Source organism: Silurus meridionalis, chromosome 3, assembly GCF_014805685.1.
Source record: "Silurus meridionalis isolate SWU-2019-XX chromosome 3, ASM1480568v1, whole genome shotgun sequence".
Taxonomy (NCBI): Eukaryota; Metazoa; Chordata; class Actinopteri; order Siluriformes; family Siluridae; genus Silurus; species Silurus meridionalis.
In genome coordinates this window covers 31,638,385-31,653,861 of record NC_060886.1, presented here as the reverse complement: position 1 = coordinate 31,653,861, position 15,477 = coordinate 31,638,385, and the positions used below count along the sequence as shown (strand labels likewise).

Below are 15,477 nucleotides of genomic sequence, written 5' to 3'. Positions count from 1 at the left end.
ATACCATACCTTTACTTTATACTTTCTGGAGGTTTACTTTCCAGCACATTCACACAAACCTGCACTACAGTCAGAGTTGCTGTTACGGAGAATTAATCAACACCTTCTGACCAATCAGAGCACGGTGCACTGTAAGTTGTGTGGCTGTGGCCCCATGGTCCTAGTGCCAGGTGTGTAAGATGTCTCACACACTTCTGTTGTGTTTTGCTTGCAGGGAAATGGATCTCTGGTTTGGTGTCAGAATCACAAGCAGTGTTCGAAGGTAACGTCTGCGCATGCACACACACACACACACACACACACACACACACACACACACACACGTTATTATGGCACTTTTTCTGTCCTATTAATTTTCCCAGTGTCACTCAGGGAAAGGTCGGGTCTGGAGAATAAACAGGTAAAGACAGAGGTGTCCTTTTATATTCCATCCCTTCTTTCTGTCTCGCATCAGTTTCGTTTTGTGTGTGTTTGAAATGAATTTGCTTTTCAAGTGTCAAAGTTTAAGTACACAGGAAAGACAAAAATAACCAACGATTAGCTAAACACTTAACTCCAGCTTATAGCCGACTTGAGAACTGACATTTATTATTGATGTGTGGCGTCGTTACTGTGTTGCTTAGCAACTGGTTCCGTCCCCAAAATGTGAACCGCAGAGTAATAAAGTATTAGTGAGGCCCTTGACGTGTCCACTTTCCACACTGCAACAACACGACTGCATTAGTTTAGCTTTTTTACTTCTTGTTCCATTCTTTGTTTCCAGCTCTTGTTCAGGAATCTTTAGCATCGAGCACTTATATAGTGTATATATTAGCGAGTTTTTGAATGAACTCTAATCCCCACAGCCACACCCCCAAAAACCAAGTGGAAAACCTTCCCAGAACAATGGAGCTTATTATAACAGTGGGAATAAATCAGGAATAAGAAGTTTGAGCAGGACAGTCGAAGGCGCACAAACTTTTGGCTGTATCAGTGGTGCACAAACTCGATTGTAGGATGATGTAGAATGTGTATCGTATTGTGATGTAATAAAAGTCCTGAAGACATTTTGTTCCAGAGTCACTTTTCCTCACTTTATGTTTTGTGTTTTTATAAGACAAGGAACTGGTGGTGGAACTTCATTTTCAATCCCAAAAGCCTGATCTGTGCAGGAATGTGTACACGCCTTCCTTTATAACCCCAACTGGAAAATTAAGGAGGGAGAGAGAGAGAGAGAGAGAGAGAGTGATGGGGGTGATGTGGCCTTCATTAGCATGCTATTGCACCAACACTGGCCTCCCAGAATGCTCTGAGGCTTTTGTCCTTTTTTAGTCATTTTGTTTCTTTATCTTTCAAAAGACTTTTCTTTTAAAGAGAAGGACAGACAGACAGACACAAAAGAGAGAGAGAGAGAGAGAGAGAGAGAGAGAGAGAGAGAGGCTCTGGGTTAATTCTTTTGAGTGTCAGTAACTACACAACTTGATTTTAGTCTTGATTTTTATCAGTGCAGTTTAATTAAGCAGACAGACAGACAGACAGACAGACAGACAGATGGAGCAGATGGACTGGCAGAGCCACTTGATGTTCTAAATGTAATGTCTATATGAATATATAATATAAAAAGCTAACACACACACACACACACACACACACACACACTCTCTCTCTCTCTCTCTCTCTCTCTCTTGATTGTTGTTGTTCTAGTGCCTGTAGAGAGGAGAGATAAGTGTTTGTTCTGGAAGACAGGACACACTTTAGAAGTGCCTTTTGGTGGACATTTGAAGCACCCAGCTAACAATGTGTGTGTGTGGTGTGTGTGTGTGCATGTGTGTGTGTGTGTGTGTGTGTGTGTGTGTGTTAGAACTGAAGTTGTACTAGAACAATAAAGTTTGTGTAGAGTGAGATTGGGCCGAACACAGAATCTTGAGGAACTCCTAATGTTTCTTCATGGTTCCTGGTTTATCATCTTCTCTCTGAAAGTGGTAATAAGTGAGAAGGTAATGGATGGTTCTGGCTTTAAGTTTGAACCCAAACAGATGTGTTTATTTCTGAAACAGACCTGGAGGTTTTATGAAGTTTTAATGTGGAGTGCTGATCTTCTCCAGCTCGTTTACTCCGGCTCATAAATTACCCACAATCCTCCGATTGTGGCTCGCATGAATTATTCATTCTTTTCATTCTTCTCGGCCGTCCTCTTTCTTTTTCTGTCTCTCAGTGAGGCCTCTTTGTTGTTGGTTTCTTCCGCCTGCATATAAATCAATAATTAAAGCTGAGAGTTTGTGTTTGATGGGACCTGCTAAGGGACTTCCTGTTATTAATCAGGAAAACACCCACGTTCCTCACAATCACCGCTCTCCAGTGTTCAGAGGAAACTCTACTGTTGTAGCTCAACTTTAAAAGCATGTGTGTGATGTGCTATGGATGTGTACACACCATTTTCTCAGCTCTTTATACGAATTTGAATTTTTTTATGTAAATGGAACATTTCTCACAATATTTACATTTTCTCCTGGAATAAATGTAAAAAGTTTTTAGTTACATAATTAGTTTCTTTAAAATGATCAAAGTTTTCCAATTTGTATCTGAACTCAGTTCCCCTTAGTTCCATTTGTGCCACTTCCTGTTTCACTGCAGCAGAAATGTGATATAGTCATTACATTAATTACATTATGCATAAATTAAACATTAATATATTCAAGCATAAGCATTTAAAAGTAGCGTGATGATTGGATTTCAGATGTTATTTAATATTTAATTTGTTGTTTTGTTTAATAAAAGTTTGTTGATTTGTTTTTATTTATGACTCAGCAAAACTACTGTAATAAGCAGAATAAAACATGAACAATAATGAGTTTAGTGAAATCGTGTTTCCTTACGCCATTAAAATGTAAGAAATAAATACTAGTTCTATCTGTAATGTTGCTGATGTGAGCATGCGACTGTGAATAAATCCTGCTGGGAACGTTTTCTCACTGCATTGCATAACTCTTATTTTCCTTTCAGTGTCTGGAGCCCTGCAAAGCATCATGGGATCTCAGAGAGAGCGAGTGTCAGGATTTGTGTGAGGTATGACCTGATATTTCAAGTTTTTTTTTAACGAGGTTATGATAATGCTAACGCTAATCCTGTGATTCTCCCTCCAGTCGGTTTTCCCGAATAAACAGTCCGAGTGTGTGGTGAGCTGCGAGTTCTTCCTCTCGGTGGACGCGGTGAAGCAGGGGGCGTGTCCAGCTCCTGATCGAGCGAGCGGATTTGCTGCTGCATGTGTGGAGAGTTGTGAGAGCGACGCCCACTGCTCCGCCCACAAGAAGTGTTGCTCCAACGGATGTGGACGAACCTGTCAGGCGCCCAGGAACCTCTATAAAGGTAACTTCATGGAACACGACATTAAATGTAACTACAAATAGAAAAACCATACGACTGGTTACGAAAACGTTGTAGTTCATTTTGTTTTTTAATTCTTCAGATCGCTCTTTATTTACGCATTCGTGATACGTGTGTCAGTGTTTTTTATCCTTCCCCTTGTGTTTTTCCTTGGGGGGGTGGAGGCGTGTAATTTGTGTGAAGCTGTAAAGCATTTAACTTGAAATTGAGCGTTGCATCTCAAATCGCTGTCAGATGTGGGAACCTGCAGGTGGAGGTCCTTCAGCTCTGATAGGTCCTTCACTGAGATGTGAGAGGGAATGTGACCTTTTCTTTCTCAGGTTTCATCATCACTTTGAGCTTCTAGCGCTTCAAGTGCAGTACCTTTCTTCTGTTTACTACTTTATTGTTTATTGGCTGTTTGTTGCTACATCTGAAGATCTGAATAGTCTGAAGACCAGTGAGGGAGCCGTACAATCTTTTTTCTTATTTTCCTTTTATCTAATTAAAATCTATGACACTCTCAGTTCTACTTCAAGGATCCTTTTAAAATGACCTTTAACCCAAGGCTCTGGGTCACTGATCAGAAGGCCAGGGGTTCGAAGCCCCATCACTTCCACGCTGGCACATTTGGGTCCTAGAGCATCGCCCCCTTAACCCCTTCTGCTCCCTGCACTCTGACCCCAGCTTCAGAAAACTCTGGATTATTTGAAGAAAAGTAAACTTCCATAATGACCAAGTGAGAGGCGAGAGCATCAAAGAAGAAATCCATTAAATGACACAAGGAAGGAACCTTGAGAGGAACCAGACTCCAAAGAACTTTCAAAGAAATACTCGATTATAAACTCATTTTGAGAAGTGTAATCATTACAAAATCTAAGTGGGACCATCCATGGCAATCTTCAGGAGATCCATGTGGTATTTACAGAAGGGACATAAGGCTCCATCAAGGAGGTCCAGAGGGTGAAATTAGAGTGCAAGGCAACTTCAGTAACTACTGTGGTTCTATCAGACTGGTGTTCTGGATTGCCCAATTTAAGTTTCAGGGACGTCCACAAGAACCACGAGGCAAGATTACCTTTATTCCATGAGCTCAGGAAGTTACACTGATTGTTGAACATGCTTTAATAAGATGGATATTTGTCCATGAGTTGCCATGTAATGATGCTGGATAAATAGTTTCCTCAGATCGAGTTCTAGACAGTTTTTGGAGCAGAGTTTTAAACCAGTCTCCTCCACTAGGAAAGGTAATAAATAGTCTGCATTGAGGAGGACAGCCACAGATCTAAAGTCATGAATGAACCTCCAGTTCTCACTCTTAACTCATGGCTTTGGGTAAGTAAAGATCTGGTTGTGAAAGTTTCACTTTAAGATGTTTCAAAGAACTTAAACAGCTCAAAGGGCATTAATCAGAACGAATGGCATCACCACATGCTCCCAATGCCCTGAAAAAGCTTCTTCACACACGTGCTCTTTGTGAACAGGGTGTGGTCTTGTGTTGGAATGGCACCTGGTTATGAAGACATCATTCTGCAGCTTTAAACAGATTCAGGTTCAGGATCAATTTCCAAGTATCAGGGAATGACATCATGAGCTTAGAAAAGCCAGACATGTGGTAGACATGTGGCAGACACCGCTGTGTCTGGAGCTGTTAAAAAACTTATTGCTAGGCGAAATAGTGAGGTTCAGCTGGACCAGTGAGGAGACACCTGGGATCATCTAAACCTGGAAAGGATTTGATAGGTAGCATACTTTTTCCTCGCTCAATCAACCTCAGAGACTTAATACTGTCCTTTTCAACAAAATATTTAGTGACAGAAATCCTAATATAATTAAACTTTTCATGTCCAAAAGTATGTGCACCTCTGACTGCTTTATGTGATTTTTCCCCAAAATCCCACTTCGTACCTCTGTACACTTCCTTACCATGAACCTAAGAACTGAAATTTCCATCACTGTTCCAGCATCACGATGCCTCTGTACACAAAGCGATCTTCATGAACACATGTTTGTTAGTGTGAAGGTTCTAGTGGAAGAACTCAAGTGTCATGAACAAAGCCCTGGCCTCCTCAACCCCAGTGAACACATATTTGGATAGACCAGAACACCTACTGGAGACCGTTACTCTGCTAAAGAGGAGAACTTATTGCACCTACTTTTGGCTGTATAGTGTGTGTATTATTTTTATATTCGAGGTGAAATCAATAGGTTTGAGACTAGTTTTTAACAACACAAGGCTGCTCGCACGGTCACAGGGATCACCGGCCTTCATAAGTCAGTGTGCCAAAAGACATGTTCCTGTGTACATCAGGAGCCGTGTGACTGGTGCTGTTCTGACCACATGTGCACCCTGTCACTGAGCTCCTCCTCACACGTGAGTTTCATGAGAGAAAAGTCACAACCTCACTTCTGCACCCACCCTAATCACCAGATTTGGCAACTGCGGACTTCACCCTCTTCCCAAACACTTGCGGTTTTGACATGGTTGCGGAGAGAAGGAGCGTGACACGCTATGAAAAGGCTTCCAGGACGCGTTCCAGAAGAACACTGGGGGCGCTGTATTACTGTGCATTAAGTAGATAAATAAAGATCTTTCTTGTAAACAGAGCGAGTCTCCAAACTTTTTAATATCATCTCGTAACTTTTCAATGAGATTACACATTAATACTTCATCATGTTTTCTCCTGATTCTAATCTGGGTGATTTATGAGACTTGAACAAGTCTTGAGTTGCAAGAAAACTGCTGAGTTCATATAGTTGGAAAGTTTCATCAATTTTTAAAAATCTAATGGAAAATCTGAAATTCTACGTTCCATCTCTGAGCCTAGAAAAGTTCAGCCGTGTTTCAGAGCCAGTAGGGACAGAAGCACTTTCCTAAAGATTGATGATCAAATAAGTGTTTATTGCATTATGAGTGTGTGTTTGTCTCCTGCAGTGAGGAAACAGAGGAGGAGGTAATGCAGGACTTGGCAGCCATTACTGCTGTACGTGCAGCTTGTTAGTGACTGCGTAGCATCATCTCACTTCTCAGTGGTAGGAGAACATGTTTGGTGGTAAGGCCTCAGTATGTTCCTGTGCTCTGAGACGACAGACATTAGAAGCTCTCTGCAGAGCCTGGCAGCGTGACTGACAGAGTGGAGCGTTTATGGTGGTTTTGCTAACGAGCTACATCTGTGCTTCACTTGCAACTCTGACAAAATGATAAACAGTGATGGACAGCGAGGGGGCTGCAGTGATGTGGCGTCCCCCCACGTCTTAACACGTCAAACATTAAACAGTAGAACGTTTCTTTTCCTTTCAGAGCTCTTTACGTAAACGTCTCATTTTTTGCACGTGGAAGAGTTTATAGCCGTTTCGAGGGTGAAACGTTTGTGAGGGAAATGCGGTTTGTGTACACACACGTAGCGTTTTAATGAACCTTTCACGTAGAAAGGCAAAGTGTGTCTCATGTGAGCGAATCCCATCAAAAAACTCTCCACATTTACTGTTGGAATACTGAACATGTGGATATAATCAACTTTATTATAAACATGAGGGTAAAACGTGCAGATATATAATAAATGTTCTGCTCCAGCAGGTTGAGATGATTAATATTAAAGCCTTCTGTCTGAGGAAAATGTGAAAGCTGAGAGAGATCCTCATAACTCCAGTAACTTCCACTGAAGAGAAGCTACAGAAACTGCACTCTGTGTTTGTGTGATCCGACAGCTGTTCTTTTAGATGTTGGTTTGTGTCCCTCTCCGTGTTCCAGGTGTTCCACTGAAGCCCAGGAATGAACTGAATTTCCTTGAATTGGCATCAGGAGAACTGGAAGTGCGCTGGTCTTCAAAATTTAACGTATCAGTGGAGCCGGTGGTTTACGTCGTGCAGCAGCGCTGGAATTACGGCATCCACCCGAGCGAAGACGACGCCACGGCGTGGGAGGACGTGGCACAGGTTCACATTTTTATTTAAATAAAAAATGAGAAGTTCTCAGAAGATGTGCTTAGAAGAAAGTGTTGTGTGTTATCATGTGCCACTGTCATACGCGGTAACTGGAATTATACAAACAATACAAAAGATAAAACCTGCTGCCTGATGTTCATTCCCACAGGGTCACAGCCTGGTTTCAATAGTAAGAGGGGCGGAGCCTCAGAACCAGATGTGATTTAACTTAATTTAAATAGTCGACATTTTCAGTAAAACATTGATGTTGAGGTTAAAACCCAAATGCTTAATATTTTTACAGTCTAATGACCATTTGTGTGTGTTTGTAGTCCTAATTCCAGATTTTTGCTCTACTGTGTTCACCTTTTTCAGTTCGTCTGTTTATAACCGTGTGTGTGTGTGTGTGTGTGTGTGTGTGTGTGTTTTCTTGTTTGCAGGTCACAGAGGAGCATGTTGAGTTGGCAGAGATCAGAGCCATGCGCTGGTACCAGTTTCGCGTTGCGGCGGTGAACGTACACGGCACTCGCGGATTCACGGCGCCAAGCAAACACTTCCGCTCGTCCAGAGGTGTGTGTGTGTGTGTGTGTGTGTGTGTGTGTGTGTGTGTGTGTGTGTTCGTTATTATTCCTGTGCAATAAAACCAGCTGTATCCACGTGCACTGTAACCTCGATTGTGAGCGTGTGTGTGTGTGTGTGTGTATGTGAGCGTGTGTGTGTGTGTGTATGTGTGTGTGTGTGTGCGTGTGTGTGTATGTGAGTGGGCGTGTGTGTGTGCGTGTGTGCATGGCAAGAAATGACGCAAGTCTGTTCTCACGTCTGTTCTCTTTCACTCAGTCTGCCACAAACTAGCGTGTGTGTGTGTGTGTGTGTGTGTGTGTGTGTGTGTGTGTGTGTGTTAAATGTAACGTGACATGAGACAGTGTTTGCAACATACACCGGATCTCCAGGCCTTTCTTTCCACACACCTCGAATCATTTCACTTGACCTGAGCACACACATGCTTCACCTTGTTTCCATGGATACCTGATTCTGATTGGTCAGAAGGTGTAGATGCGTATGTCTGATCGTTTTCCTGTAACAGCACTTCCCAAAGTGTTGCGGAACATGTGCTTCAAAACATCACGTGCACGTGTTCTAGTAGGAACGTTAGAGTTTCAGTGAAATAAACCAGAACATGAGCTCTGATGAATAGCAATCAGTCATGCAGAGTTCATTCATTAGTCAATAACGAGACACGAATCACTGGGAGTAATCACACACACGCACACACACACACACACACACACACACACACACACACACAGGACCAGCTCATGTTACGTCCCCGCTGTTCTTTACACAAGGCCACTCATATGATTCCAGTTTGTCATTGTTTGCTGTTTATTTATTCAGCGCTGTTACGTTGGCGATTATTTTTAAATGGGGAGTAAAAAAAGGAAAAACTTGAAGGATCTCTGGAATGAGATGATTGTTTAAGCATGCGACGTGCACGTGGCTGGGTTTACGTCATGTCTCAGTCACCAAGTGTCCACGTCCTGACCGGCAAAAAACTATTTAATAATGCAGCATTGTTTCATTCTGGATTCTGATTGGCCAGAATGGTGTCCAATTCAAAATCTCCATACAGCAGCAGGTTTCAAGTTTCTTTTGATGTTTTTGTATTTATACTAACTGTTGAGGGTCAGTCTGTGTGAGCTTAACCTTATAATGATCATGTAACAGTAACTACACCTTCAGCATTAATTAATTTCCCATAACTGCATGCCCTGTACAAAAACATTTATCATAACTATAAAACACAGCTGTAGTTCAGCCTGTGGCTGTAGAACCTTTATATGATCCACCAAATCACTTCTGTACAATACTCACTCCAGACTGAGCTCTGAAACCCACGCCCTTCACTGACTTTTTCCAGCTTTTATATTTAATATCAGACTCCAAACTCTTTGTCTTTCATCTTCTCAGATCCGTCTCCTCCTCCACGCCCGGCCGGACTCAAGGTGTCCAATGTAACGACAGACGACGGCGGCTCAGTGACGGCTCATCTGGAATGGACGCCTCCCGAGGAGCTGGATGTTCCTGTCCATCACTTTAAAATCTCCTGGAGCTGGAACGTTGCTGGGAAAACCACAATTCCTTCCAAAAAGAAGAGGAGAAAGACTGTGGATGGGGTAAAGCACATAAAAATAATCACATGTTTATTTATCGTTAAGGAGGATATATCCAGCGGGGAAAATAAGTATTTGACACATCAGCATTTTTATCAGTAAGGGGATTTCTAAGTGGGCTATTGACACAAAATTTCCACCAGATGTAGCCATCAAGCCAAATATTGAATTCATATAAAGAAATCAGAACATTTAAGTCTACAAGTTGAGTCATAATAAATAAAGTGAAATTACACAGGGAATAAGTATTGAACACACTTTATTTAATACTTTGTAGAAAAGCCTTTGTTGGTGATTACAGCGTCTAGACGCCTCTTGTATGGAGAGACCAGACGTCTCTTTTCATTTTCAGATTTCTGGTAGATGGCAGCAGATTTTTATCCAGAATCCAGATTTTTATCCAGAATGTCCCGGTACATTACTGATAAAAATGCTGATGTGTCAAATACTTATTTTCCCTGCTGTATCATATTGTGATGGGGGTCTTCAGTGTCAGTCAGATGAGTTTACTCTACTTTGGGGTTTGATTTTTTTATAGACAGTATTACAGAACAACCCTAAAAACCTAAGTGTGTGTGTGTGTGTGTGTGTGTGTGTGTGTGTGTGTGTGTGTGTGTGTTTGTGTGAGGTACTTGCTGGTAGCTAACAAGCTAGCGCTACTGATTGAAAAGCGTAACATGTAACGATGAGCAGATGTTACAGCTGAGTGTTTAACACATGTAACACACACACACACACAACCGATAACCATCTCCAACCCAATTAGCTTCAACTTTCCCAAACTCACACACACACACACACACACACACACACACACACACACACACACACGTTTTTTCAATAATGTCTGCTTTTAAACCTGAAGGTGTTTTCAGACTGGATGTGAGATTTCAGGAGTAGAAACATGATGCTTTATTTTGTTCAGTTAATCCATTAAATGCCCTTAGATGGAACACACACACACGCACACGCACACACATGCGCGCACACACACACACACACACACACACACACACACACACACAAACTGTGCACAATGTATTTACATTTTACCAGATAACACTAATTCAGTTAGCAATTGATATCCTTGCATATATATATATATATATATATATATATATATATATATATATATATATATATATATATATATATATATATATGTGTGTGTGTGTGTGTGTGTGTGTGTGTGTGTGTGTGTGTTTTGCAGCTGAAGAGCTCAGTGAGTCTAGAAGGTCTGCTAGTGAACAGCTCGTACACTGTGGATCTTCAGGCCGTGGCGTTATGGGGATCAGCGAGACTGAAAAGCCCAAGAACATCTCTGCAGTTCAGCACTGCTCAGGAGAACCAACGCACTAGTACGCCACACACACTCACACACACACACACACACACACACACACACACACACACACACAGCAGTAAGAGTAATAGAGTACTGCAGTAACCCTGTGCTGATGTGTTGTGAAGCAGAGCTCAGTGTGAAGCTGAAGAAAGCGTATTCGACTCCGTTCCTGTGGAACTCTCATGCGAGTTCTGTGGAGGTGGGAACGCCATTCTACCAGGACACACAGCTGCAGGTTCGAGTTTACTGGAAAAACAGAGGAGGTGAATTTCAGTCCCTTTTATTTTTCAGTAGAATCAAATTCCTCTCACTCCATCCCTCAGGCAGGACAGCGATCATCTCTGATCAGACACTTACAGTGACACACATCAGGAGTTTTCTTTATCCATACCTTCAGAAAAACCTCAAGGCACTAAATCAGGATATGACACAGGAACCAGGTCTTAATGCTAATGCTAACGCAGGAAATTATTTCCCTCCAAAGATGTTAGCGCTAACATTGGAGACATTTTCATGCTAGTTTTTTTAAATACATGTATTTGTTTACTTGTAATTTATTGACTGATTTGTTGATTGAAATGTCCTCCTGATTAGAACATGTGTGTCCAGTTCTCTTGTAACTGTTACTAACATGCAGCACAACTTTTCACTTATCATGAGTCGAGTTAAAACGGAGACAAAACACAGAGCATAATGCTGCCGAACCGCGGGTTCTAGATTCCACATGATGGTCCTTCTTGTGACCTAACCTCTGATAAAAGATAATCTCACGTGTCGATCATCTCATGAGTCGTTTGGTCATTACATCATGAGGTACAGAACAAAAAAAAACTACTCTTTTTTTAATAAACATTTTTTAGTTCATTTTTATTTTCATTTTATAAAAATGTACAAACCCAGAATTGTTTACAAACTGAAATCTGTTGAACTGTTCCATTACACACTGCGTTCCTGCGTATATTCTCTTTCAAGCGTAGCACTAGTCCTTAGTGTGTTTTGTTTTTCAGATCCCACAACAAGCCGTTTTCACGTCCAGTGGACTCCTGAACTCTGCCTCCACAACGAGACAAAACCCCCCCCGGAAAAATCCGTCACACACGTGAGTCAGGAACGTGAAAGCGCAACTCTAACGTCATACGGCGTTTCAAAAAATCGCACAGTATTACATAATTCAGATATTTTACAACTGAAATAGTGTGTATGTAAAGATATTTATAATCAGATAAATGATCAGAGTTATTAGTGATTATTCTCCTCCAGCAGCACGTCCCAGATGTTTATTATTATTATACAGAAGCAGTTCATTGACAGTTTTTAATTGATTAAGGACGCCACATAATGCTTTTTATTTATTTAATGTTGTGAATTAAGCTGGAGCCTGAACCAGACACTGATCACGTGACTAATTTAAACAAGATTTACTGAGTTCCTGGACCCCTCATATGGACTTATAAGTACCTTTCTTCTATTAGTTCAGCCTCCAAACAACAAACTAGAGTGGTGTGTGTGTGTGTGTGTGTGTGTGTGAGAGAGAGAAAGAAACAGACACATTCTTGAGAACACACTGATCAGGTTGCTAGGGAATGTGCATGCGCTGTCCTATAGACCTTCTGAGGAAGAGAGAGAGAGAGAGAGAGAGAGACTGGGGCCTGAATCCGTCACTTTTCTGCATGAATGAGTGAACGATTGTGTTTCATGCCCTTCGGGATCTGTGTGTGTGTGTGTGTGTGTGTGTGTGTGTGTGTGTGTGTGTGGGTGAAGAATGAAGAAATGTTGATGTCTAATGTTTTATTAAAATTATTTTCTAATTAAAACTTTAGGACTCTGTCCATTCTTTTTTTCCCCAGGAGAACTTCATCAGCCTCGCCGGCCTGCTCTTCTCCTGCAGGTACAGAGTAACCGTTCACACTTTCAAAGGCAAGAAGAACTCTGAGATTGGCAGTGTCTCCTTCACCACACCATCCTGTCCTGCAATAAGGAGCAGAAGCCATGAAACTGTGGAGTGTCCTGGAGAAGGAGGTGAGAAACCCAACACAGCTGTTTCATACCTGAGAGAACTTCAACACCATATTTTCACAAACATAGTGACATCTCCTGCTTCTCTGGATTATTTCAGTAAATGTGAAAGTGTCCACTAAACCAGAGAACCTCACAGCATCCTTCAGGGCTTATGGTGAAAACATCACGGGACATTTCTTCTGGCGTGTCTCACGCTCTCAGCCTCATCAGCCAATCACAGGCTTCCAGGTCATGTGGGCGGATATCACGGTGGTGAATCGGGAGAACAGCCTCCGAACAGCCTCGTGTCCCAGTCACAAATCCTCCCTCCTGTAAGTACATGCTGTGTTTAGACTTCATGCCTCGGGACGACACACAAGAACATCATCTTAATGATTAAGAACATGATGTTTTTCTTTTAATCTCTGTCTTTCCACAAATAAAATACTACATTTTATTTATTTAAACCTTTTCTTAAATTTCTTTTTAGGAAACTTATTGTGGAATCTGTATTGTAAAATATTTCAGTAAGAACTTAATGTTTACAGCATTTTGAGGTCAGAACGTCCTGTTTTGTGGTGTTTTTCAGTCAGAGCTTCTTGTTTTATGGTGTTTTCAGTTAGAAATTCCTCTCTTTTGGTGTTTGCAATCATAACTTCCTGTTTTGTGGTGTTTTTCTGCTAGAAATTCCTGTTTTTTGGTGTTTTTCAGTCTAAGCTTCTTGTTTTGTGGTGTTTTATCTTGTTAGAAATTCCTCTCTTCCTCTTTTTTGGTGTTTTCAGTTAAACCTTCCTGTTTTTGTGTTATTTTCCAGTCAGAACTTTCTGGGTTTTTTTTTTTGTTAGAACTTCCTGTTCTGTGTTTTGTCCAGTCAGAACTTGTTGTTTTGTGTTTTTTTCTATTCAAAACTTCATGTTTTGTGACCTTTCTTCATCAGAACTACCTGTTTTGTAGTCCTTTCAATCAGTACTTTCTGTTTTGTGGTCCTTTGTCCCAGAGCCTGATTTTCCCAGAGTATCAACTTCCTGTGTGTTTGTATTGTGTTTTTCTTCTCAGGATCATAACTTTCTGGAGGTACTGAATCTCAGGCCTGGGTCCTCCTATAGATTAGAAGTGCTGGTCATCACCAGTGTAGGAGAAGGTCCTGTTACCATCAAGGTGTTCCACACGCCAAGGATTTCCTCAGCCATCCACCATAGTAAGCTCCACTCTCTCTCTCTCTCTCTCTCTCTCTCTCACTCACTCACACACACACACACACACACACACACACACACACACACACACACACAATTAAAACCAGGCTTTAACCTTCTGCTTAGCCTATTTTCTTCATGTCTGGTCCACTCTCCATATAAAAGGTTCTCCTTTTCCCCTCAGGGCTCAAACTTCATCAGTACTCAGGACATCAGAAACACTCTTCAGAAAAGCAGTGAGAGACCAGAACATCTCACATCAACCTGCAGAAAACTTCAGCATCTTACAGACAATCTCTTAAAATGATTCCTCTACTGAAGAACTACTTCTGAGTTGGGTTCTGGGCTAGTTCTCCTGCTGAAATTAAATCAGACCTGGAAGATCTCAATAGCAGAAATGGTCCTTGATCTGGTTCTTCAGGTAAAACTGGTTATGGTGTTGTTTTCCTGCAGGACTAGATGTTGGCAGTACAAGATCTAGACTAGTTCTCCTGATATTGGACCTGAATCTGTCAAAATGAGATCTGCCCAAGAAAAATCTGGATCTGGATTGGTTCTTCTACTAAACCTGGATTTTATCTGCTTTGATTTGTTCTGTACTGTATATATGGACAGAACCGGTACTCTGGTGGTTCTTTGGAAAAAGCAAACTATAGACTGGACCTTCTTCTGACAGCACTGATTCTGCACTGTTCCTCTGGCCACAAATGTTATGGACTGGTTCTCTGAATATAAAACTCTTCCACTTCTGTATGATTACTGGAATTTATCAGGAACCTGGTTCTGAAAGATTCTAGACTACTCAAAAAGTATTTTAAATTGAGAATGAAGTATTTTTCTATTACAGAGCCATGTTGAGATATTTGAACAGATGAATGTATATTCAGAAATTTGGAATTTCAGCAGCTTCTGACTGGAAAATTTATTTTTTTTCACAGTGAAATAAATTACATTAACATAAAAATGTCACCCTGAAATGATGAGAGAATAATTTCCACTAACAGATTAACAGAGACTCTGTATGAGGGATATTTCTGCGTGTAATTTATAACTTTATAACTATAAACTGTGTATGTTCTTGGAGAACGTATTTGTTATATCAATATTTATTTATGTGTACTTTTTGCTGTGTGTGTGTGTGTGTGTGTGTGTGTGTGTGTGTGTGTGTGTCTGATAAACATGTTAAAAGGTTTGTATAAAATAAAAAGTGTAAATATAGTATATTTTTGGCATTTAGACCTTGTACATATTATTCAACAATAAAATTTACCTCAGTTCTTTTCACTTAAAGCATCTGTTAGCATCTGTTTCATTTATTCATTCATTCATTCATTTATTCATTTTTAGCTCTCAATATTGCATTCTATTATTATCTCTAATATTGTTTTTTTTTTTTGTTATTTGATACAGAATTATTAAGGTTATAAAGGTTATAAAGTAAATACTTTACATTGAATTTAAGGTTAATTTCATTTTTATTTAAAACGTCAAATACAACAAA

At 40.8% G+C, this 15,477-nt stretch overlaps 1 protein-coding gene across 1 annotated transcript in view; it reads left to right on the top strand.

Annotated features, from left to right (window-relative positions):
* LOC124379497 (anosmin-1) overlaps window positions 1-15,260 on the top strand; it is a 19,554-nt gene extending 4,294 nt beyond the window's left edge. Inside the window, 14 exon segments of the mRNA XM_046839870.1 lie at window positions 215-262; window positions 2,983-3,045; window positions 3,123-3,345; window positions 7,094-7,278; window positions 7,707-7,836; window positions 9,235-9,440; window positions 10,648-10,795; window positions 10,911-11,045; window positions 11,790-11,881; window positions 12,630-12,801; window positions 12,899-13,069; window positions 13,072-13,112; window positions 13,837-13,978; window positions 14,161-15,260. Of these exon segments, the coding sequence (XP_046695826.1) occupies window positions 215-262; window positions 2,983-3,045; window positions 3,123-3,345; window positions 7,094-7,278; window positions 7,707-7,836; window positions 9,235-9,440; window positions 10,648-10,795; window positions 10,911-11,045; window positions 11,790-11,881; window positions 12,630-12,801; window positions 12,899-13,069; window positions 13,072-13,112; window positions 13,837-13,978; window positions 14,161-14,216 (1,812 nt within the window). The 3' untranslated portion in view covers window positions 14,217-15,260.
* The last annotated feature ends 217 nt before the right edge of the window (window positions 15,261-15,477 follow it).